This window comes from Moschus berezovskii, chromosome 12 (genome assembly GCF_049115385.1).
Source record: "Moschus berezovskii isolate FMDL1 chromosome 12, NW_MosBer_1.0, whole genome shotgun sequence".
Lineage (NCBI taxonomy): Eukaryota > Metazoa > Chordata > Mammalia > Artiodactyla > Moschidae > Moschus > Moschus berezovskii.
The window spans coordinates 91,223,229-91,248,455 of NC_142471.1; the positions used below are offsets into that span (position 1 = coordinate 91,223,229).

Genomic DNA, 25,227 nt, shown 5'->3' on the forward strand with positions numbered 1-25,227 from the left:
TGCCACCCGTCCCCCCTCGGCTGGAATGGGTGGATCCGGAAGGGCGGGCGCGCGGGGGTTGCGCAGGCGCAGAGGCGCCGGTAACATGGCGTCCCGGCCGAAGCGGCGGGCGGTGAGCCCCGAGCCCCCTGCTCTGGGCAATGAGGACGAGGAGGACGAAGTGGAGGAGGGCGAAGACGACAGTGACGAAGAAGAGGATGAAGAGGACGAGGTCGTCAATGAGGTGAGACGCCCGTGCGACCCCGGTTTACCTTCTGTCTGGGGAAAGAAACGTAAACTTTTTGGCAGCAAAAGCCGTGTGAATGGGTGAGCTGCCTGAAGTGGCGGCTTCCCGCTACCTGAGGGTCTTGAAACAGAACCTGGAGGTGAGGGAAGGCCCTCACACAGGCACCACGTCGGTCTTTGACACAACGCAGCCACAAAGGTGTTTTCAGAAGGCCTGCCCAGGCCGGGGCGGCGCGGGGCCCGGGGCCCTCCTGTCGCCGCACCACCCTCCTCGGTGGCAGTGTTCAGTTCTCAGGCTGAAGCCACAAGTCCTCGTGGTCGTCAAGGCCCGGAGTCCATTCACTGCCCTCCCCGCGGCCTCGGTGCCGGGGGTCGCGGTACCCGCCTCCCTCACGGCGGCCCCGCCGCGTTTCTCGGAGGCCCGCCTCCTCTTCAGCTCTTCGCGCCGCCTGTATTATTTCTGTAGTGATTTCCCTCCGTTGTTCAAGTCTCAGCTAAGTCGACGTATCTTCCCTTCAAATCAAGTCCTGGTGACACGTTCTCATAGAAGTGGGTCCTACTATAGAGCCTGGCTGTAGGGATACTTAATGTTTGTTGTTTGTTATAAAGCAGAGACGTTACTTTTCTAACAAAGCTCAGTCGGTAAAGAATCTGCCTGCAGGGCAGGCGATCTGGGTTCAATCCCTGGGTCGGGAAGATCCCCTGAAGAAGGAAATGGCTCCCCACTCCAGTATCCTTGCCTGGGGAATTCCATGGACAGAGGAGTCTGGTGGGGCTGCAGTCCGTGGGATCACAAAGAGTTGGGCAGGACTGAACGACTGTCAGAGGCATTACTTTGCCAACAAACGTCCATCTAGTCAAAACTATGGTTTTTCCAGTAGTCATGTATGGATGTGAGAGCTGGACCATAAAGAAAGCTGAGCAGGGAAGAATTGATGCTTTTGAATTGTGGTGTTGGAGAAGACTCTTGAGACTCTTGAAAGTCTTCTTGCTGCGACAACAAGGAGATCCTACCAGTCCATTCTAAAGGAAATCAGTCCTGAATATTCATTGGAAGGACTGATGCTGAAGCTGAAACTCCATTACTTTGGCCACCTGATGCAAAGAACTGACTCATTGGAAAAAAGGGGACGACAGGATGAAATGGTTGAGTGGCATCACCGACTCAATGGACATGAGTTTGAATAAGCTCTGGGAGTTGGTGATGGACAGGGAAGCCTGGCATGCTGCAGTCCATGGAGTTGCAAAGAGTTGGACACAGTGAGCAACTGAACGGAATATTTGTTGAATGAGTAATTAAGACTGAATGATCCTTGAGACCCTAGAATGCCTAATAGGTACTCCAAACTTAACATGTCCAAAGCCAAAATGGTAATTTATGCCCCTACTCCTAGTCTTTGCCATTTGTAAATGTTTCCCGAAAACTGGGTTCCCTTCTTGGGTGTAGAGCCTGTAGACACAGCCAAGCCCGAGATTGGAAGAAGGAAGAATTTATTCTTGCAGCGAGTAAGGAGAACACTGAGGGTCTTTCCCAAAGCCGTGTCTCCCCAAACAGCAAAACTGAGGGGGTTTTAAGTTGTGATTGTTGTTCAGTCGTTAAGTCCTGTCCAACTCTCTGTGACCCTATGGACTGCAGCATGCCAAGCTTCCCTGTTCTTCACTATCTCCTGGAGTTTGTTCACACTCATGTCCATTGATTCGGCGATGCTACCTAACCATCCTGTCAGGTTGGTTTATTTTTCTCCCTCAGTTCTTGTCTTATTGCCAACAAAAATTTGGAATGATGGACTAACGGGTTTAAAACAACAAACAAGTTACAGTTCAGTTATAGCTCATGCAGACAGATCTTTTATTAAATAGACACTCCCAAGGCATGGGAACAGGCCTACCCCAATGGAGTTACTGTAATGATCCCTCCTGGTTTTCCTCTCTTTTTTACTTCCCGTCTCCTCCTTTCTGTTGTGCAATGTGCAAAATAGGGCTTGTGCCCATCACCAATTGAGAAATGGAATGCAGATGGGCGTACGCTCAAGACTGATTGACAGCTGCTTGACAGCAGGCTCTGCTGTGCCTCTCTTCCCGTAGTTCAGTCTGTTGTAATCAGGTGTATACATGTGCAGGATGCTGACGGACCCTTAATGGGCTCCTAGCTGCCTAAGGTTTGTTGAGGAAGCCCCTGTGGTTGGTTTCTATCCACTGTGTGCCTAGGGTATCTGTGCAGGAGTTGGAAAAGTCTCCGTGGTTATTTTGTAGCGTATCTGTGAGCTTCTCTAGGCATGTCTGGGATGGGGTTTAGAGGTCAGCGCACGTCCTTTTTGGTTAGGCCACCCTTTGCTGCTCCTGCCTAACTTCCTACCTAACAGTTTCATCCTCTGTCTCCCCCTTCTCTTCTTACCCTGTGTCTTTCCCAGCATCAGGGTCTTTTCCAGTGAGTTGGCTCTTCGCATCAGGTGGCCAGAGTATTGGAGCTTTAACTTCATCATCAGTTATTCGTTGAATATTCAGAGTTGATTTCCTTTACGATTGACTGGTTTGATCTGCCTGCAGTCCAGGAAACTCTCAGGAGTCTTCAGTAGCACAATTCAAAGGCATCAGTTCTTCAGTGCTCAGCCTTTTTTATGTTCCAACTCTCACATCCATACATAACTGTTGACATAGCTTTGACTAGACAGACCTTTGTCGGAATAGTGATGTCTCTGCTTTTTAATATGCTATCTAGGTTTGTCATAGGTTTCCTTCCAAGGAGCAACCATCTTTCAGTTTCATGGCTGCAGTTACTGTCCGCAGTGATTTGGGGGCCCAAGAAAATAAAAATCTGTCACTGTTTTTACTTTCCCTCCCTCTCTTTGCCATGAAGTGATTGGACTGGATGTCATGATCTTAGTTTCTCTTAATGTTGAGTTTAAGCCAGCTTTTTCACTCTCCTCTCTCACCCTCATCAAGAGGCTCTTCAGTTTTTTTTCTCTTTCTGCAATTAGAGTGATATCATCTGCATATCTGAGGTTGTTGATATTTCTTCTTACAGTCTTGATTCCAGCTTGGGAGTCATTCAGCCTGGCATTTCGAATGCTGTTCTCTTTGTAGAAGTTTAATAAACAAGGTGACAGTATACAGCCTTGACAAACCCTTTCCCAATTTTGAGCCAACCTGTTGTTCCAAGTCCAGTTCTAACTGTTGCTTCTTGACCAGCATACAGGTTTCTCAGAAGACAGGTAAGGTGGTCTGGTAGCTCCATCTCTTTAACAATGTTCTACAGTTTGTTGTGATCCATATAGTCAAAGTCTTTAGCATAGTCGATGAAGCAGAAGTAGATGTTTTTTGAGAATTCCCTTGCTTTCTCTGTGCCAATGAATGGTGACAGTTTGATCTCTGGTTCTTCTTTTTCTAAACCCAGCCTGTGCATCTCAAAGGTCTCAGTTCACGTACAAGCCTTGCTTGAAGGATTTTGAGCATAGTCTTGCTAGCATGTGAAATGAGCACAGTTGTATGATAGTTTGAGCATTCTTTGGCTTTGCCCTTCTTTGGGGTTGGAATGAACACTGACCTTTTCCAGTCCTGTGACCACTGCTGAGTTTTCCAAATTTGCTGACATATTGAGTGCAGCACTTCAACCGCCTCATCTTTTAGGATTTGGAATAGCTCAGTTGGAATTCCATCACCTCCACTAGCTTTGTTCATAGTGATGCTTCCTAAGGCCCACTTGGATGTCTGTCTCTAGGTGAGTGATCACACCATTGTGGTTATCTGGATCATGAAGACCTTTTTTGTGTAGTTCTGTGTATTCTTGCCACCTCTTCTTAATCTCTTCTGCTTCTGTTAGGTCCATACCTTTTCTGTCCTTTATCCTGCCTGTCCTTGCATGAAACATCCCCTAGATATCTCCAGTTTTCTTGATGAGATCTCCAGTCTTTCCTATTCTGTTGTTTTCCTCTGTTTCTTAGTATTGTTCCCTTAAGAAGGCTTTCTTATTTGTCCTTTTGTCTCCTTTTTTCCATTTCCTTTCACTTCTTTGCTCAGCTATTTATAAAGCCTCCTCAGACAACCACTTTGCCTGATTGCATTTCTTTTCTTTGGGTTGGTTTTGGTCACTGCTTCCTGTACAGTGTTCTGAACCTCCATCCATAGTTCTTCAGGCATTCTGTCTACCAGCTCTAATCCCTTGAATCTATTTGTCACTTCCACTGTATAAGGGATTTAAGTCATAGCTGAATGGCCTAGGGCTTTCCCCTACTTTTCTTCAATTTAAGCCTGAATTTTGCACTAAAGAGCTCATCGTCTGAGCCACAGTCAGTTCCAAGTTTTGTTTTTGATGACTGTATAGAGCTTTTCCATCTTTGACTGCAAATCATATAATTAATCTGATTTCTATATTCACCATCTGGTGACGTCCATGTGTAGAGTCATCTCTTGTGTTATTGGAAGAGGGGGTTTGCTGTGACCAATGTGTTCTCTTGACAAAACTCTGTTAGCCTTTGCTCTACTTCATTTTGTACTCTGAGGCCAAACCTCCGAGTTACTATCTCTTGACTTCCTACTTTTGCATTTCAATCCCCTATAATGAAAAGAACTTTTTTTTTTTAAGTTAAGGGTACATGTATATTCATGAATGTGCTTAAGCAGAGGAGAATTAAGCATAAACTTGAGGCAAAGGTTGATCGAGCCCCAGCTTTGGTTAATTGAAGTCGGAAGGGTCACCATCTTTATTCCATCTTCCACCTTGTGGGGACCTTAGTTCCTGCAGAGCTCAGATATTATTATGTTTATCCTTTGAGGAGGAACTGGGACTTTTATCACCACACTGTTGTTTAATTACCTTTTCTCTGTTCCTCTGTATCCTTCAGATAATTAATTACTGAGACCTGTTTGAGGGCAAGCACTGTGGCAAGGCTTAGAATACGAAATGGATAAGGCCAGAATGGCTTCTCTTATGTCAGGAAAGCTATTCCTGGTTCTTTTTCACCTGGCACCCCCCTAACTTATCTGCTTTCATAAATGGTCCCCAAATTCACGAGCTGCTCAAGTTCAAAACCTGAAAGTTAAATTTAATTCCTCCCTTTTCCTCAAAATCTTGTTGGCTCTGCCATCAGTAGCCAGACATTTCTCATCAGTGATTCTGTGCTGGTCACAGGCCACTCTTCCATGGTCTCTTGACTGGATTTCTGTAGTACGTTTTAACTGGCTTGCCTTTCCCCATTCTTGTAACCTCCAATTTCTCCTCCACTCACAGCAGAGAGATCTTTTAAAAATATAGGTCTGGGGACTTTCCTGACTGTCTCGGTTGAGACTACCCTTCCACTGCATGGGACCTGGGTTTGATCCCTGGTTCCAGAACTTCTGCATGGGACCTGGGTTTGATCCCCGGTTGCAGAACTAAGATCTCTGTGCTGCGTGGCATGGCCAGAAAAAAAAAAAATGTAGCTCTGTTCTCCCTTCCTTGCTCTGACTACCCCAGTGGGTTCCCGTTTCATTTGTAAGAAAATCCAAAGTTCTAATGGTTCTTGGACTGAGACAGCTGGTATGGCAGGATCAGAATAAGGAAGAGAGTGATGGGGAGATGAACATGAGTGGGGGAAGTGAGGGTGCAGGGTGAGGCCTGTGGTTATGGCAGCGGGTACATAACAACTTGTTACTGACTGGGGGATTTTTGCAGAAACTAACACCTGTGGCTTGCAGTTTTGTAAGTGAATATTGAAACAGCTTCAGTCAATAATCTTCAGGTAACAAAAGATGTATTAATACATCTCTGGCCAATAATGTGATAAAGCTCCATGGAACAGAGCTTTCCCCTACAAAACAGCTCTTTACTTTGGCCCCTTCCTTGAATGTGGTCTCACCATTTTTTATTTAGAACTTCTAACTGGCTGTTTGTGAAGTCAAGTGGGCCTTAGAAAGCATCACTACGAACAAAGCTAGTGGAGGTGACGGAATTCCAGTTGAGCTATTTCAAGTCTTGAAAGATGATGCTGTGAAAGTGCTGCACTCAATATGCCAGCAGATTTGGAAAACTCAGCAGTGGCCACAGGACTGGAAGAGGTCAGTCTTCATTCCAATCCCAAAGAAAGGCAATGCCAAAGAATGTTCAAACTACCGCACAATTGCACTCATCTCACATGCTAGTAAAGTCATGCTCAAAATTCTCCAAGCCAGGCTTCAGCAGTATGTAAACCGTGAACTCCCAGATGTTTAAGCAGGTTTTAGAAAAGGCAGAGGCACCAGAGATCAAATTGCCAACATCCGCTGGATCATGGAGAAAGCAAGAGAGTTTCAGAAAAACATCTATTTCTGCTTCATTGACTATGCCAAAGCCTTTCACTGTGTCGATCACAATAAACTGTGGAACATTCTGAAAGAGATGGGAATCCCAGACCACCTGACCTGCCTCTTGAGAAACCTGTATGCAGGTCAGGAAGCAACAGTTAGAACTGTACATGGAACAACAGACTGGTTCCAAATAGGAAAAGGTGTACGTCAAGGTTGTATATTGTCACCTTGCTTATTTAACTTATATGCAGAGTACATCATGAGGAACGCTGGGCTGGAAGAAGCACAAGCTGGAATCAACATTGCTGGGAGAAATAGCAATAACCTCAGATATGCAGATGACACTACCCTTATGGCAGAAAGTGAAGAGGAACTCAAAAGCCTCTTGATGAAAGTGAAAGAGGAGAGTGAAAAGTTTGGCTTGAAGCTCAACATTCAGAAAACAAAGATCATGGCATCTGGTCCCATCACTTCATGGGAAATAGATGGAAAAACAGTGGAATCAGTGTCAGACTTTGTTTTTTTGGGCTCCAAAATCACTGCAGATGCTGATTGCAGCCATGAAATTAAAAGACGCTTGCTCCTTGGAAGGAAAGTTATGACCAACCTTGATAGTATATTGAAAAGCAGAGACATTACTTTGCCAACCAAGGTCCGTCTAGTCAAGGCTATGGTTTTTCCCGTGGTCATGTATGGATGTGAGAGTTGGACTGTGAAGAAAGCTGATCTCTGAAGAATTGATGCTTTTGAACTGTGGTGTTGGAGAAGACTCTTGAGAGTCCCTTATACTGCAAGGAGATCCAACCAGTCCATTCTAAAGGAGATCGATCCTGGGTGTTCATTGGAAGGACTGACGCTAAAGCTGAAATTGCAATACTTTGGCCACCTCATGCGACGAGTTGACTCACTGGAAAAGACTCTGATGCTGGGAAAGGTTGGGGGCGGGAGGAGAAGGGGATGACGGAGAATGAGATGGCTGGATGGCATCACTGACTCTGTGGACATGAGTTTGAGTGTACTCCGGGAGTTGGTGATGGACAGGGAGGCCTGGCGTGCTGTGATTCATGGGGTCGCGGAGAGTCGGACACGACTGAGCTGAACTGAACTGAACTGAACTGGCTGTTTAGCTAACTTTGGGTTGTAGAAATCAGTACTTGCGTTAACATGGATAATCAGGCTACCAGTGATTGAAAATTTGTATTGTAGCCATCACTGATGATAGTGTAAGAAACTAGGTGCTTGCATGTAGTGTTGGTAGGATGATAAATTGATGAAACCTTTTTGAAGGGGGGGCTGTTTGACAAAATCAAAGCTTAAAATATGTAAATCCTCTGATTCAGTGATACTGCTTGTAAGAATTTACCCTCCAGCAATAATAGTAATACTAGTAATGCATGATTTAGGATCCTCAAAGGCTGATCTTATTTAGTACTTAAAAACATTTAAGATTTTGTTTTTGCAATGAAGTAATCCTTTTGTTTATTTATGGAATATTTCAGTGGTGTTGCTTCTTAGAGTCTGTTGTTTCATGGCGAGAGATCCTTTTGCCTAGCTGCACAGACCTTTTGGCTACTTGTACTCAGCATGTTTTCTCCTGCCTCAGGGCCTTAGTATGTGCTGTTCCCTATGCCTGGAATTCTTTTTACTAGTCCTTAGTTCCCAGCTCAATTGTCACTTCTCTAAGGGAAGCCTTTCCTGAATTTCTGACTCCCTATTTCTTTTTCTTATAGCCCCATTCACCTGTTTTGTAGCCTACAAAGTTGTAATCTTCTATTTATTTCCATGACTATTTCTTTAACGTCTGTGTTCACACCTAAACTGTAAGCTCCAGGAGGGTGTGATCCTTCATGTCTGCCTTTCATCTTGAGTGCCTATCACAGTGCTTGGGGCAGAGTGGACTCAGTAAACATTTGCCCAGTGAATGAAGCCTGGCCTTGTATCCATGGGCTGAATCAAGCTCCAGGCAATGCCAGGGACTTTTGGAGTGTTTTTTCTTTGCTCACACTTACTGCCATCAGGTAAGAGCTTCTCCTTTGCTTTACCCAGAGCAGACTTTCTCTGCATTAAAACCATGTCACTGTGAGTGCTCTGTTATGCTCAGACTTTGGTTTCAGATGAGGAGATGGTGTGAAGGTGCTCTGTCATCTGTGCAGATGGCAGTCTTGTCGATGTTTGCTCTTTATTCTGAAGCCTAGATGGTTATAGTTCTGATAACATCTTCTCGTCCTTTTGCTGGCGTGTTCTGTAGATGGAGATAGAGCCAAAAAGAATGGGGGGTGGGCGGGTAGAGGGAAAAGAAAAATGGGCAAATGGAAAATAATGCCTGAATTGTCTTAGTGAGTTACGTATGGTGACTTATTTTGTGTGTCATTTACAGGAAGTGAATATTGAATTTGAAGCTTATTCTATCTCAGATAACGATTATGACGGAATTAAGAAGTTACTACAGCAGGTATGGTCTTTTATTCCGTACACATGAGTCTGCTCTTCTGAGAAATTCCAGGCCATTCAATATAAGTTCCCTCAGATTTCAGTTTTTCTCTTTTAGAATTCCCATTCCTGCCTTCCTTCCTTGCCAGGAGGGAAGAATGCTTTTTTCCTTTTCCAGGGCTTACTCCCCTGTTTGAGCCTCTGCTCCCAGACCTCTCCCTTTGATAAACATATTTAAGTATTCTGTGTTCTGAAATGCCCTCCCTGTCATCTTTTAATTACTTGTGCTGTGATTCAGCTTTTCTTGAATTCATTTCTCAACTTTATGGGGTTGGAGGAATTCTCACGTAATCCCCGTTTCAGTGCTCTGCCATTTGGTGTCACAGGCAGCAGAGGCCCGTCAGAGCCTCCAGGGTCTGTGGCCCGATGTCCCCGCTCCCCTCTCTGCTCCCTATCCTTGACCCTCCCCAGCACCTCCTGAATGACCACCAACTGCCTCTTCTCACATCTCTGTGCCTTGACTTCTTTCTCTTCAGCTTTTTCTTTCCTTTTGGGTTGCTTTTCTGGGTCATCTTCTGGTCGAATCATTTGAAATTTCACTTTTTATTTGCATATGAAAATGAGAAGTTTTATTAGAAACCATTCTTCGATTTTAATTTAAAATAATTTTTTTTCTCTCTCAGCTTTTCCTAAAAGCCCCTGTGAACACTGCAGAACTCACAGATCTCTTAATTCAACAGAACCATGTCGGGAGTGTGATTAAGGTAAGCAGGACAGTGGTGTTTATTCTGATTAAATTAGCTCTGTATCCTACGTTCCTTCCAGTTTACAGCACACAGGCCAGAAGCTCAGACTGGAAAGCTTTACTGGCTGGCACGCCATCATCTCAGCAGTCCAGGGTCAGTAAATGCAGTGATCCAGGCAGTGGCGTGGGTGGTAGGGAGAGAAGTAGGCTGATTCAGAAGAGGCTGGGAAGGTGAAATGCAGCAGGGCTTAGTGAGTGACTGGGTCTGAGAGAGGGGAAAGGAGTCGAAGAGGATTCCGCAGGGTCTGTCTGGAGAACCACAGTCCAAGCGTGGCGGAGGATCAGGTCAGGAAGGGAACATGACTGGGTTTGTACGTCTTGCATTTGATTTGCGTGTGATACATGCAAGTGAGTGGTGGGGCAGCAGCTGGCGTCTGGGGTGTTTTCAGCAGATAAATGGTCACTGGAGTTGTGAGAGGGGTTGAGATTGTGAAAGTCCGTGAAGGTTCAGGGGGAGGGCGCACAGACCCCTCGGTGGGAGGAGTGTCCCGGTCAGTGTCAGAAGAGAATGTGGGATCGAGAAGGGATTGGGCCCACCTGTGGATGGTGGTCTGCCCAGTGACCTGCACTTACATCCACGTGGCTCTCTGTCCGTGCGATGGTGCTGCTGTTCCTTCAGAGCAGTGGGTGCCCAGGATAAGCTGTGTACACCGGCTCTGGTACTGGCACGGGCTCTGTACGTGCAGCCATCTGCATCAGGTCTTTTTTCTATCCCCTGCACCTATTGTCTAGTTTACTGTAAAAAAGCAAAACCGTTCCACCCAGTCTAAGGTTCCACTCTAACAGCATCAGTGTCTGCCATCTCACTTTGTTTTCAAAACCAAAATTCTTGAAAAATATCCTACGTCAATTTCCACCTCCTCTCTTCCCGAAGACCAAACACCTCAATCTGGCTTTTACTCCCAACTCTCCTGACGTCCTGAAACTGATGGGGTCCTGCGGCCAGCATTCAGAACCTCAGCCATGCAGTATCAGGAGAACGAAAGGAGTGACCCCCCTGAGGCATCCTCTCACAGGCTCAGTGGACAGAAGCAGGCCACCTGCTCTGTCAGCAGATAGATGTGAGCTCTCGCTGATGAGTGTCCTGAGACCTGAGGGACACCAATGAGAAGCGGTCATTTATTTTTGAAAAAGTTTATTCTCTGGTTGGCGGATTCATCCTTTAATTGAATAATTACACAAATAAATCTAAAGTACAGTCATGGCTTCCTGGGCTCCAACAGAGACACCTGAGGTGTTCCAGGGACCAGACTTCTCCTTCCGAAGACAGGGACTGCTGGAACTTTCTGCACCCTGTGGAAGTGGGGGGATTTGGACTGTTTGAGAAGGCATTTTCGAGGGTTGTGGAGGGAAGGGGTGGGCTGTGCAGACCGCACGTGCCTGCTCAGCTGGAGACTCAGGGCCCAAGAGGCTCGGGAGAGGTAAGGTGTGGGCTGGGAGGAGGCCGGACTCGGGTCAGGCAGGGCGAATCCTGCGGGGGAGGCAGGTGGTGGTGACGAGGCTGGGATGTGGTGACCGGCAGACCCCATGCTGCTGCCTAGATGCCCGACGGCCTGTCAAGGAGGAGGGCTGAGCGTGTTCCAGAGTACTTGTGGCTTTTTGAGCAACAAGCCTTTGGCGGGCTTTGCCCCGAGGGAGCCGTTTTCATTCACACTCCCTGCCGTCGGCCTGTCGGTACCACACGGGCTTTGTCACAGTGGCTAGGTCCACTGTCTGCTGTTGCTCTCAGGGGGCCTGGGTGGGTCAACACAGCACATCTCCCTCTGCTTCTTTCCCCTGTACTCCAAGAGCAGGCGTGCCTGGGACTGGTGGTCTCCTGAGCTGCCTTCTCATTTTCTCCTTTGCACCTCTTGTTTTGTTGAGCCTAAGGCTTCCCTCACCTTGGCACATCATTCGTTTTGGTGACCTAGGCCTTAGCCGCCTTGCCTGAGCCACCCTACCCTTCCGTGTTCAGTAGATGTGTTTTGTTGTAGAGCCTGGTCGCCCGCTTGCCTGAGGTCCCCTCAGTGGCATGGTCAGCTCAGATCCAGGAGCCATGCCCCCTCACTGTCCCCAGGTGCCAGGCCCCCCTGCAGCTCTGTCCACTTTGACTTGGCCCCTGCAGGCAGTTCCACTCTGCTCTCTGTTCCTGCTGAGGCCCTGGCCGCAGGAGGTGCCCTGGCACCGCCGACTGCTCCTATGCCTGGCTGAGCAGCGGTGCTGGGACCCCTTCCCACCGAACATGTTCAGGGACACTCAGGGCAAGCCTGGGTCCCTGCTGTCCTTTGGGGGAAGAACAGCAGCCTCATTTAATTCATTCAGCACATCTTCCCTGAGGACTTAAGTCTGTGCCAAACTCTGTGCTGGGGACTGGGGAAGCCGCGGCAGGAGTTTATAGCTTGGACGAGCGTACAAGCAGCAGATGAAGGACAGTGTGGCCAGTGCGGCGAGTGGAGCCGAGGCAGGAGGTCAAAACCCGAGAGGGTAGGCTGACTCGGGAGTCACGTGCTCCGCTCTTGGTGCTGCGTTTGCAGTTTCTCGCTTCCCCTCTCGCCCTCTCCTCCTCTCCTGCCCGCGCGCGGGGCATTGCTCGTCTTCCCCTGCGGTCATGACTGGCCAGTGCTCTGGAAGCGTGGGTTTCGGGTGGGACAGTGTGTGGACGCACAGACAAGCCTGGGCGCCTCCAGCAGCACTGAGGAAAGACCAAAACGGTTTCCGTAGTGAGGGCCTCTCTGTTCTGGACTCAATACATGGAGCAGCACGTCTTAAGAGTCAGGAAAGATGCTGAGAGCAGAAAGAGATCATCCAGCCTGTAGCAGAGGACAGCGTCGGGGGCGAAGTGATGGGAGCAGGGCCACACAGGTGTAGTCCATGAGGCTCTGCTAAGACTGTGACAGTGAAACAGTTTTCATTTGAAACGTGAAGAGATAAATGCCGCCTCGATTCCAAGACTTTGTACTGCACTTCTCAACCAAAGGTAAAATGAGTATTTTTTTTCTTTTTGAAACAGCAAACGGATGTTTCAGAAGACAGCGATGACGATGTGGATGAAGACGAGATTTTTGGTTTCATAAGTCTTTTAAATTTAACTGAAAGAAAGGTTGGTTTCATTGGGTGGCCGTTAGAGTGGTTATTCCTTAGGCCAGAACCTAAAAAGTTAATTCTGTTTAATCCTTGCTGAAAGTGTGTTTTACATCAGACAAAGATACTAAAGTATAAGGACATGTGCTCTTGTGAAATCTCACTGTAGCCCTTTTTCAATATGACGGCATTTTTCTCTGAATAATCTGTGCCCAGTTAAAGTCATTTACTGCCTGTGTCACAGAGAATTGTCCCCTGAGTTTTGAAGAACGAGTTTTCTGATGGTGGTGTGGACACAGCTGTTTTTGCTGTCTCTGCTGCAGCTGTTTTCTTTGATTCTGAGTCTTCATTGCTCCCTGAAATTGAGGACACTCACATTTATTTGTATTTTCATTCATTTTTATTGACTCATTGATGGGTTCTAGTTAAAAATATCCAGGGGATTTACCCCCCTTAGAATAAGATGCAGGCTATACTTTATCTTAATTTTTGTGAACTTTTCAGATACTTTTATCTTATGAGACGGACTAGAGTTTCTTTCCCAGTATGTCTGAGTTAGTATAACCTTCTCTGACCACTGAGTATGGGCTAGTAAATAACCAGGTGTAGTTACTTTAGAAAAATAATCAACACTGAAGACTTGTAAAGTGAAAGTCGCTCAGTCGTGTCTGACTCTTTGTGACCCCATGGACTATACAGTCCGTGGACTTCTCCAGGTCAGAATCCTGGAGTGGGTAGCCTTTCCCTTCTCCAGGGAAATCTTCCCAACCCAGGGATCAAACCCAGGTCTCCCGCATTGTGGGCAGATTCATCAGCTGAGTCACAAGGGAAGCCTAAATACTGGAGTGGGTATCCTATCCCTTCTCCAGTGGATCTTCCCGACCCAGGAATTGAATTGGGGTCTCCTGCATTGCAGGTGGATTCTTTACCAACTGACCTATCAGGGAAACCCAAAGACTTGTAAGGTTTTTTTTAAAGGCTTTGGCAGGAAACCACACTTATCTATAAGATACTAAAAAGTGATAGCTCTCACTTTTATGTTTTCTCCTGTGGGTGATGGCCTGTGATAAAGAGTGAGCCTTCTCTTTGCTTTCTAGGGTACCCCTTGTGCTGAGCAAATTAAGGAGTTGATTCTGCGCCTCTGTGAGAAGAATTGTGAGAAGAGCATGGTTGAGCAGCTGGACAGGCTTTTCAATGACACCGCCAGGCCTGTGGGCTTTCTGCTGAGTGAGAGATTCATTAACGTTCCTCCACAGATCGCACTGCCCATGCACCAGCAGCTTCAGTAAGAGACCTTGGAGAAAGCCTTTCAATAGGTGGCACTCCCCCAAGCAGAGTCAGAAACATGACTCCAATGGAATATGTTGGTTTAAGCACATGCGGGGGGAATGCCCGAGAGATGTATGCGTTACTAATAGTAGGCTTTTTAATAGAGTTTTAATTCCTTAGGACTGTTGTGACAGTAGTCTTAATAATCGTAAAAATTTAAATGGTATACAAATAAAGAGTTTCATATACACTTTAACGCCCATTTGACGGAAGTTTTTCACCTGCTTCAGAGATAGGATTTCTGTTACACGAATGAAATGTAAATAATTACAGTAACAAAACAGTAAAATTCCTGAATTCCATTGGGATATTCTGTGACGAATGCAACCATGGCCCTGATACTGCCTCTCGGGCTTCTCAGGGCTTGTTATTGTTTTGCTTTAATGCAGGAGCTTTAAGTTTACAAGAATATTTTAAATATACGAAGAGGTAGGAATTGATATTGCCTGTGCTTTGACATAGAGGAGGATGAAATTACAGGTGGACATCCGGGCTTTACAGAGTATTATTTCTCAGAGGTCAGGGTGCGTCTTTGTGGTCTCCCTGGAAATAGCTGGTGCAAATGTGACTGTAGTTTGAACCTCTTGGTTCCCCATCTGCCTTTACACAGCTGCTTTTTAGTTTGGCTCTTTCTCCCTTGCCCCACCCCTCAGCTGCTACTCACACTACTTGTGGTGCCTGCCTGTTTGTTCTGACTTGTCTTTTTTCTGATGCTGGAGCTCATATATTAGTTTGATTTCATAGGAGGATCAGTTTTCTCCAGATCCTGTGAAAGAAAGCCGATGTGGGTTGTTTTGAGTTTCTTTACATTTTTGTTTAGCCAGACAGATGGGGTTATGTATGATTTAAAGGAAGGAAGGAAAAAGTTAAGGTTTCATTGCTGTTGCATTGACCTGGTAGTTCAGGGCATCTGTCTGGCCATTTCTGGCAGGCCAGAAGTAAGTCCCAGGTGCCAGTGAGTGAAGACTGTAGAGGTCACCTGCTCTGATGGCATCGGTCGTGGCCGTGTACCCTTGTGTGTTTCAATTAAATGTTTTAGAAAATCCAGATTCTTAGGTATTTTTAACAGAGCAGTGATGGTGTATGAACTTGAGACTCATCTGTTAAGTTGCTGTGTATCTACAACTCAGAGCGTTAATCTGCGAGTCACCATACCATTTATCATAAAAGGCGCTGTCATAATCAGCTGAAGTGCATCTGGCTGCTTTAGCAGCATCCAGATCTAATGTCTGTCCGTTAAGGCTGTGTCACCACAGAACTCCATGAAGAGGTCCCAGTGGTTTTCTCTGTGCGCTGGTTTGTCCATGGATCTTATCTGATCCAGCAGGCAAACCTTGTGTCTCTGTGTGTTTGTACCTTGTAGGAAAGAACTAGCAGAGGCACACAAAACTAACAAGCCATGTGGGAAGTGTTACTTCTACCTTCTGATTAGCAAGACGTTTGTGGAAGCAGGAAAAAGCAATTCCAAAAAGAAACGGAGCAACCAAAAGAAAGATGAGTTAATGTTTGCAAATGCAGAAGAAGAATTTTTCTACGAGGTAAGACTGTCCTGTTCCATCTCTTTGTTTAAAAGTAAATAAGGATTTTCTTAATAATAATCAGGATTTCTTGCTCTCTGACTTTATGCCAAAGTTTAAGTGTGGCCCTTCTGTTTTTAAACCTCCGTGTCTACAGCGCCTTGGGGCTAATAACAGAGCAGGAAGGAGGTGATTATCAAGCCGATCAAGCTGATGGTTGGGCATTCACAGTGTGCTTACTCTGAGATCTCTGTTTTCATGCCGCTCTGGGAGGTGGGCGTTAGCCTGGGTGCACAGGTGGGGACGTGGAGCCGCTGCCTGGTGGGTGTGGACGGTGGGCTGGGCCCTGCGCCCCCACTGCTGGCTCCCTCGCCGCCCCGTGCCCTAGGATCTAGAGGCCATGCCCCTGGCGGGACTCTCCCTGGAAGCTTGTGCCCGTGATGGACAGCCAGATGCCAGAGCGTGTACTTCCTCATGCTGCCTGCCCCTCAAAAATGTTAGTCTCTGAGGAGGACAGATTTTCCTGGTTTGGATGACATCACTTATTTTAAAAGGCGCCCACTGAAGACAAAAGCACTATAGATTCAGCTCTGTCTGTCCTTGTTTTTCAGGAAGTAAATAAGTGAAAATTGTTTAAAATGTGGGCCTCAGCACGTGAGGTAGGCCGTGTTAGGGACAAATGTGCGGGTGTTTTAAGATGGGTTGGTCATGCGGACTTACTGTCCTCACAGGAAGCTTTATGCGAAGGAAGCAGTGGGGACAGTGGTAAGACTAGCCTCACGGTTCTTCTCTTTAACTGTCAAATGTTATGAGTCTTAATTTCACTTGTATATCCCAAGATTATTTTGAAAATCAAATGGGCTTGTGAATATGAGTGACTTCAGAATTACAAAGGTGAAAGTGTGAGTTGCTCAGTTGTGTCCGGCTCTATGGGACTGTAGCCCTCCAGGCTCCTCTGTCCATGGGGTTTTCCAGGCAAGAATTCTGGAGTGGGTTGCCATTCCCTTCTCCAAGGGATCTTCCCAACCCAGGAATCGAACCCAAGTCTCCTACACTGCAGGCAGATTCTTTATCCTCTGAGCCACGAGGGAAGCCAGAGTGTCATCACTCAGCTGCTTGTTCACCTCTTAGAAGTAGGACGCGTCTACCCACACTCTTCCTGCAGGTTAGAAACCTCCTTGGGGAGTGCTTTGTAACGTCTGCCTGACTGTCCCATTTGAGCTTCCTTTTAACTGTCAGCCTTCTTACATTTGCCACACTATTGTATTTCTTGTTATTGATTAAATGAGTTTTGTGTGAATTTTAAATTTATGGTTCTTTGGTTTAGAAGGCAATCCTGAAGTTCAACTACTCAGTGCAGGAGGAGAGCGACTCGTGTCTGGGAGGCCGATGGTCCTTTGATGATGTACCAATGAAGCCCCTACGAACTGTGATGTTAATTCCAGTTGACAAAATGAATGAAATCATGGAAAAACTTAAAGAACATCTGTCTGTCTAACCCATCTCCCATGGACCGTGGTGGGCTGGCTTCTGCACAGTTACCAGAAGACTTGGTGGAGGCTTACTGAAAAACTCATGACTTTATTCAGATGAAGGTCCTCTACAAAAAGTAGGGTTCTGTCACCTGTGTCTCTGACACATTTACAAAATATCTTTGCCATTTTAAAATTTTGGTCAAATTAAGAACGGTTGATTAAAAACTTTTCCAGTAAGAAGAAAAACATGGGGTAGTAATTTAAAGAACTCAATAAAAACTTCTATTTTTAGTTTTTAAATAACATACAGAGTGTTCTTCCTTTCAGGACTCTGTGTGGGCTGTGACACCACGTCCGTGCTGCCCCATTGGGCCAGCTGCCGCGCCGCCTTTGGGACAGTTATTGCACATCAGGCTTTGTGTGGACGCTCTGCAGCATCACTGCACAGTGCATCTCTGTTCAGTAGTTTCAGGGCACTTATCACACACCTGCTCCTTTTTCGTTGTCGAAATAGGGGATAGGTGATCCATGACTTGCTGTAGAATATCCTTACTTTCACTGGGAGGCAGATTACTGAAATAGTATTGTGGTGCCAGTTGCATAAATCTGTTTAAAACAAAAAATTATTAGTGGTGAGAGATTACCAAACAAACATTACTGACCCTTCCCAGGCCTGGAGAATCTGCCTCCAGAATCTTGATTAGTTTGAACTTCTCAGCGGCTCAGTCTGCCTTTGTAGAATGAGTGCTTTGTGGTTTGCGTAGGACCAATCCAGCTGCATTTCTAGGAGAAGCTGGGTTCTCTCTCACTCTAGCCACCGGGGAGACTGGTATTTCCCCCAAGGCCTTCACAGTTCTGCAGCAGGTCAGATCAGGTGCATGGGAGAACTCTGGGTGCATGAGAGAGGGAGTGTTTTTGCATCTCTTACCAGCAGCACAGTATGTAGCTGCCGAAGCTGGACACACCTGTAGTTGCTCCCAGCTCCTGCCTGGAAAGATCAGCTGCCCAAGCGGGAGTGGCGTCTTCCCAGTGGGCCCGCACCTGCGGTGGCTGCGAGACAGTCCATCCTCACTGCTCTCCCTGCAGGCCGTTCACTGCGCAGCCAGCGATCTTCCCGACGGAAGACGCTCCTCTGGCTTAAAACCCTCCAACCTTCTTATACCGCACTTAGGATCAACTCCAAACTCCCTCTGTGGTCCGTAAGCCCTCCGCTTTTTGTACCTGCCTGCTCTCAGCCTCACCTCCATCCTTCCCTTCCCCGCTTGCTCCAGTCTCAGTGGATCACCTGTCATGAGAGGTGGCCAGGCTCACTGCTCTGCAAGCTCTGCACCTGCTGGCTCTGTGTCTCTTCACTGTGCCATGCTTTGCCCTGTGTTTCTAGACTATTCTCTCTCTGCTGTAACGTGAGGCACGGGCCTTTCTTAGTCATCTACAGAGACCTGCCTTTAATAGCTGTGCTCCACACAAATTTAGATTAGCAATAGTATAAGCTGCTTATACAGAAAACGTAAGGAAACCCAAGTCTGTCACGTGCGCTTCAAGTAGAAATTAAAAAGAAAGCCCTTTTGCTGCACTGCACTCACAGTTCAGGAGCGATTTCAGAGGCGATCCTGATGTAGTTGTTGTTGGCGATGCTGAATTTGTGGAAGAGAACCCACTCAGGCATCTTCCTGGAGACGGAGTAACAGGACAGCGGATGCAGCTGTGCAACCTGCTTGTGCGTCAGCATCAGGTAGTTACCCGACCCGTCCACGTCCCGAGCAATCTGAGAGGCAGCGTTTCAGAGGGAAAAAGGTGTGTTACTGTGGAGATGGATACGGCAAAAATACTGTTTTAAAAATTCCAAACTACTTCATGGAGAATGAACTACAGACTGGCTACACGTTTCCCATTTTCAGATACAGAGAGTAAGACGTATACATGTTTTGCCCAAAAGTTAAGAGCCAGCGATAAGGATGCTGTTGACTGATTTCATCAGTTTCAGGGCAGCGTGCCGAAACAGCACAGCTGCAAAGGTGAACGTTTCTGGTCAAGAAATAAAGCTGTTCCTACCACATCGCGGACTGCACACAGATGTCCAGGGCTTTACACTTGATGTTTTGGCTCACTGAATTCCTCACCATAACCCTGTGACATCTGTTTCCATACAGATGAGGAAATCCATGCTCAAATGCTGCAGTGTTTGTCTCACTATGATGTGAAGAATGTATGCATTTCTAGAACAGGCTTTACTAACAGTTTAGAGCAGCTGCCTTAGGCAGCCTTTGCTCCAGGAAAGAAACTGACGGGATGCTGTCTCTACTTGTTGGGTGCCACATCACCAGTTAAGTGGGGACAGCCAGGTGCCGTGAGGAACTGCGACTGACGTTCACCCAGGGTGCTGTAAGAGCTCCCTCTGTGATGAGAAAGATCTGTCCTTTTGGACAAAGGGAACCTTCTCGCTTAGCTCTTCACTCCCTTGAGGGGACGTGTGTTTAAATACTAAATATTCAGTAACATATAAGGGTTTTCACACCAATAAAATAATCACCCTAAGTGAGAGACTTCTGACAGGATGTCCTGAGTATGTGAGATTTTTGTAAAGACCACACCACAGGTGGCCTTATCCATTCTTACCTGCATAAAATAACCAGACAGAAGAGCTTTCTTTATGTTCAGAGTGTTCTCCTTTGAGCCAAAGGCAGGTTCTGTGTAGGGAAGCTCGATCCGCTTGATGATTTCTAAGAGTTCAGCTCGGATAACCTCTGCCGTCCTGAGTGCTGAGCAGTTGAGGAAGTAATCGTGACACCACTTTTCCACACAGTCTAGGAAGAACCAACAGAAGGCTGCTTAGACGTGACCTGTCACAGCTGAGAGCCCAGGCCGGACATGCTCTTATTTCTGCGTCCTCTGTCTCCTAAGAAGGTCGTCCCGTGAGCCGGTGGCGGGAGGCGGCGAGGACAGAGGCCTCTGGTGGCTCTGCCACGCGGAGAGGGAACAGGACCTGCAGCGGCTGCAGGGACTCCAAGGCCCCACCGGCTGCGTAAAGTGCAGGGCCCTAGCACTGACCCTTAATCTGGGTCACGAGTGGCAGGAAAGGCTGTCTTTTTTTTTTTTTTTGGTAATTTATTTTTTATTGGAGGCAAATTATTTTACAATATTATATTGGTTGGTTTTGCCATACATTGACATGAATTCGCCCCGGGTTTACATAAGTTCCCCCTTCTGAACCCCCCTCCCACCTCCCTCCTCCCTTTATCCTCCCCCTGGGTCATCCCCGCATGCCAGCCCAGAGCATCCTATAACATGCATTGACCCTGAACTAGTGATTCGTTTCACATATGACAACATACGTGTTTCAATGCCATTCTCCCAAATCATCCCACCCTCACCCTCTCCCATAGAGTCCCAAAGACTGTTCTATACATCTGTGTCTCTTTTGCTGTCTCGTATACAGGGTTATCATTTGCATCTTTCTAAATTCCATATATATGCGTTAGTATACTGTATTGGTGTTTTTCTTTCTGGCTTACTTCACTCTGTATAATAGGCTCCAGTTTCATCCACCTCATTAGAACTGATTCAAATGTATTCTTTTTAATGGCTGAATAATAGTCCATTGGGTATATGTACCAAAGCTTTCTTATCCATTCGTCTGCAGATGGACATCTAGGTTGCTTCCATGTCCTGGCTATTATAAACAGTGCTGCAATGAACATTGGAGTACATGTGTCTCTTTCAATTCTGGTTTCCTCGGTGTGTATGCCCAGGAGTGCGATTGCTGGATCATATGGCAGTTCTATTTCCAGTTTTTTGAGGAATCTCCACACTGTTCTCCATAGTGGCTGTACTAGTTTGCATTCCCACCAACAGTGTAAGAGGGTTCCTTTCTCTCCACATCCTCTCCAGCATTTATTGCATGTAGACTTTTGGATAGCAGCCATTCTGACTGGTGTGAAATGGTATCTCATTGTGGTTTTGATTTGCATCTCTCTGATTATGAGGGATGTTGAGCATTTTTTCATGTGTTTGTTAGCCATCTTTATGTCTTCTTTGGAGAAATGTCTGTTTAGTTCTTTGGCCCATTTTTTGATTGGGTCATTTATTTTTCTGGAATTGAGCTGCAGGAGCTGCTTGTATATTTTGGAGATTAATCCTTTATCCGTTGCTTCATTTGCTATTATTTTCTCCCATTCTGAAGGCTGTCTTTTCACCTTACTTATAGTTTCCTTTGCTGTGCAGAAGCTTTTGATTTTAATTCGGTCCCATTTGTTTATTTTTGCTTTTATTTCCAATATTCTGGGAGGTGGGTCATGGACGATCCTGCTGTGATTTATGTCGGAGAGTGTTTTGCCTACGTTCTCCTCTAGGAGTTTTATAGTTTCTGGTCTTACATTTAGCTCTCTAATCCATTTTGAATTTATTTTTGTGTATGGTGTTAGGAAGTGTTCTAGTTTCATTCTTTTACAGGTGGCTGACCAGTTTTCCCAGCACCACTTGTTAAAGAGACTGTCTTTTCTCCATTTTATATTCTTGCCTCCTTTGTCAAAGATGAGGTGTCCATGCTGCTGCTGCTAAGTCACTTCAGTCGTGTCTGACTCTGTGTGACCCCATAGACGGAAGCCCACCAGGCTCCCCCGTCCCTGGGATTCTCCAGGCAAGAACACTGGAGTGGGTTGCCATTTCCTTCTCCAATGTGTGAAAGTGAAAAGTGAAAGTGAAGTCGCTCAGTCGTGTCCGACCCTTAGCGACCCCACAGACTGCAGCCTACCAGGCTCCTCCATCCATGGGATTTTCTAGGCAAGAGTACTGCAGTGGCTTGCCATTGCCTTCTCCGGAGGTGTTCATAGGTGCGTGGATTTATCTCTGGGCTTTCTATTTTGTTCCATTGATCTATATTTCTGTCTTTATGCCAGTACCATACTGTCTTGATGATTGTGGCTTTGTAGTAGAGCCTGAAGTCCGGAGGAAAGGCTGTCTTAACGGCCAACCTTCTGTCCAGTGTGTGTACAGCCAGGATGCATGTGGCCACGACATTTAATCAGGCTAGGAGGCAAAAGCTTACAGTACACATCTCTGTTCCATGAAAATATCTCTCATGTCGTAACTGTAAGAAAAAGATCACTACTAGGCTGACTTGGGAATTAATGTTACAGTTCAGCTCGCCTACCCGAGTTGCAAGTTTTATTAACATATTAAAAGTCAGTCCCCTGTAGCAGTGTGAAGTTCCTCTCTCCCTCCATCTGTGATGACGGAAGCTGGACCCAGTTTTGCTTTGACCTGGGAGTGCACGTGGCCCGGGCATGGGGACTGCAGACGTTCGGCGCTGTCCTGTCCAGTCCACTCCATTCTGGCCTGTCTGGAGCCGTGAAAGCATGCACTTGGTCACATGATGACCAAGTCATCTGGCTTGCTCTCCAAAGATGCTGCCAAATTCCTTGTGTACCTCGATGACAACTTTTTCTTCTTAGCGTTAAGAAAATGAACTCCCTGCTCCATACCATTCTGACTGCTGTCATATTTTTCGCCTCACTTCAAATACTTTTTCACACCCTCTGTTGGAGCAGAGGAGGCAAAAGAAGCCTCGTGGAGAACAAAGGTGAGCCTGAGATCCCTCCTTGTAGCCAGTCCTCGGGCCGCCTCCACGTCACTGCTCCTCCCTCTTGGCCTTAGATCCCCTTCCTATCTTTAAGGCTGGAACAGGAGTTCCCGTGGAGGAGTTTGCTGTTCGCTTACCCCTGTAGGTGGGAACATAACCCACCGTGCTTCGGACGCACCCCGTCTCTGCCGCAGCTTTTCCACGGGCTGCTTTTCTCCCCTCCCTCCTCGGCCAAGCAGTCTCCCTCAGCTCACCCACCTCTTCGTTACTACCTGGGGCTGGGGGTGGGCTGAGGGAGTGTTTTGAATGATCCACATTCTCTCTCCATCTAGTAGTGAACCTGCCATGTCAGAAAAAGCACAAGGCACAGCTCTGACTGCTGGGCACCTGGAGATGCCAGTTCTTTCCTTTCTCCCCGGACCCGAGAGGGCAGGGCCGTGCTGGGCAAGTCTAGGGCTCCCGTCCTTGTGGCCCCAGCAGGCTCGCTCTGGAGGCTGTGGGCTGAGTGCTGGGGTGTGTGGACGCAGGGCCCCGTCTGCAGGAGCGGGAAGGTGTCTCTACGGTTAAACCTGTGGGTGCACAAGGGGGCCCTGGAGCGCCGTGCCGCTCAGGTGACCCAGGGGCTCGGGGGAGAGAGGATGTTTGCTGAATCATAGCACAGCTCTGTTCTGGGAAGGAGAGGAGGACTAGGAGGTGATTTCTGAGAAATGGCAAGCTTTCACTTACGCTCACTGGCGGCGTTCAGAGTCATGTCCTGGTAGGCCTTGTAGATGTTGATGAGGGTGAAGTGATCTCCGTCAGGATGTAAGAACGTCTTCCAGCAAGACAGGGCGGCCTCCTCCGCTCCGCGGGGCAGGTGCGAAAAGCAATTAGGAGCTTTAAGACACGAAAAGTCAGAAGGTTGGCGATAACAGCACAACAGGCGCCAGGGGGCTCACTGCTGCATGCAGCCCTGCTCCTGTCTTCTTCTGGGAATACCGTGTTTTCGAAATCAGAGACACTCAGGGTGAGCTGTCATCATGCACGTGTTTCTGTTAGCTTTACTCAGGGCTGCTCGGCACAGTGGACACCCTGCCTGTATTACAGCGGGAGTCGGGGGACCTGGGGACTCAGAGGTCCAGGGACAGGACTGGAACCCAGGTTCCGATGCAGCAGAGCCTCTGATTGTTCTGCCAGTAAAGGAATCTATTTAAACCTATCAACCAAGGTGAGTGAGGTGGAAGGAGACAGAAAACACACACAAGATCAGCAGGGGTAAGAATCCTTCCAGTGACGTGTTTCTTGATCGGTACCCATTACTTCAGCAAAAGCAAGCGTGGTATGCTGTCACCTGTCTGATTTAAGAAATTCACTGGGTTTTTACTTAGGTATTTTTCAAATTAAGATAATTCTTATAATTTTCTATCTTTTCAATCTATTTGAATTGAAGATATTTCATTCCCATGTCAATGGATCTCATTTAAATCTATACCTGCTGCAGGAAAAAAGAACCATCCTGAAGGAATACCTGTCACCATGGCAGCGATGGTTAGCATTTCATCGACACAGTCAAATTCACAGGATGCTAAGATGGACTTGGAGAGTTGTGGGTCAAGAGGGAACTCTGACATGATGATTCCGAATTCAGAAAGATTTCCATCATTGTCCAGTGCTGCCAGGTAATCTAAGTCTTCCAAAGCCTGCATCAGACTCTCTGGTGCTGAGGAAGACAAAATTAACCATTAGAAAGTCTCATACCACCAAGATGGGGTAACAGGTACTGGACTTTTACTCCCACGCAGAACCACCAAAGGATAAGCAAAATAGTGAAACAGAAGTCTGTGAGACAGAGACCACCAGGCAACGAATGACAGTGAGACAGGTCATCACTCAGGAAGCTTTACTGCCCTGAGTTTCCAGGCTGTGGTGGTAGGAGGGGAACTGGGGGAGCTTCCAGGTTCCCCGCATCATGGAGATGGTGCTGAGGGTCCCTGGAGACTCGGGTGGTCTGAGCTTGCAGGTCAGACTTCCTGAGAGGAGAGAGCTCTGCAGGAGGACTCAGATGGACGAGGGCCCCTTGCTCAGTCAGCAGGGCCCATCAGAGAAACCACTCCAGGCCAGGAAGGACAGAGGATTCGTGCCTGGTGCACACATGTGATCCAGGACAGGCCTGTTCCCACCGGCCAGGCTGCAAAGCCTCACGGTTCATGGGGCTCTGGGGAGAAAATAATAACTACACTCCCCCCACAACCCCAACCCCAACAGCGCAGTTCCAGTGCCACCTACATAATCCTGAAACCAACCCCTGGAAGGATCATCCTGCAGCCCAGGGCAAGCTCAAGAATACTTATAGGAATAGGAAGTGTCCAATATCCAGCGCAGTGAGACCGACAATGTCTGGCATCCAATAGAAACCATGGGGTAGGAAAATATAATCCCACAATAAAGAGAAAAACGCACCAATTGAAGCTGACCCAGAACTCACACAGATGACAGCAACAGCAGACAGACAAGGGAGCTGGAAGAGCTATTTGCATTTGTGCATTTAGAGACCCTGAGGCAAGGGCA

At 47.1% G+C, this 25,227-nt stretch overlaps 2 protein-coding genes across 4 annotated transcripts in view; one reads left to right on the plus strand and one right to left on the minus strand.

The window, feature by feature from the left end:
- The first annotated feature begins 60 nt into the window (after positions 1 to 60).
- BCCIP (BRCA2 and CDKN1A interacting protein) lies at positions 61 to 17,407 on the plus strand. Of its 2 annotated transcripts, XM_055424418.2 has the most exons (8): positions 61 to 223; positions 8,864 to 8,938; positions 9,600 to 9,680; positions 12,711 to 12,800; positions 13,879 to 14,066; positions 15,474 to 15,648; positions 16,688 to 16,792; positions 16,955 to 17,407. In XM_055424418.2, exons 1-8 carry the CDS (start codon positions 86 to 88, stop codon positions 17,123 to 17,125), a joined length of 1,023 nt encoding a protein of 340 aa, XP_055280393.2. In that variant the 5' UTR covers positions 61 to 85; the 3' UTR covers positions 17,126 to 17,407. The 2 variants fall into 2 exon arrangements, with proteins under 2 accessions (XP_055280393.2, XP_055280394.2); XM_055424419.2 differs by lacking the exon at positions 16,688 to 16,792 and having other exon boundaries at positions 63 to 223.
- Positions 17,189 to 25,227, minus strand: part of DHX32 (DEAH-box helicase 32 (putative)) — a 56,067-nt gene continuing 48,028 nt past the window's right edge. For both annotated transcript variants that reach the window (XM_055424415.2, XM_055424417.2), the window contains 5 exons: positions 24,188 to 24,379; positions 23,407 to 23,556; positions 19,719 to 19,906; positions 18,686 to 18,867; positions 17,189 to 17,708 (listed from right to left, as the gene is read on the minus strand). In XM_055424415.2, the coding sequence (XP_055280390.1) occupies positions 17,540 to 17,708; positions 18,686 to 18,867; positions 19,719 to 19,906; positions 23,407 to 23,556; positions 24,188 to 24,379 (881 nt within the window). In that variant the 3' untranslated portion in view covers positions 17,189 to 17,539. The remainder of the gene's footprint in view (positions 17,709 to 18,685; positions 18,868 to 19,718; positions 19,907 to 23,406; positions 23,557 to 24,187; positions 24,380 to 25,227) is intronic.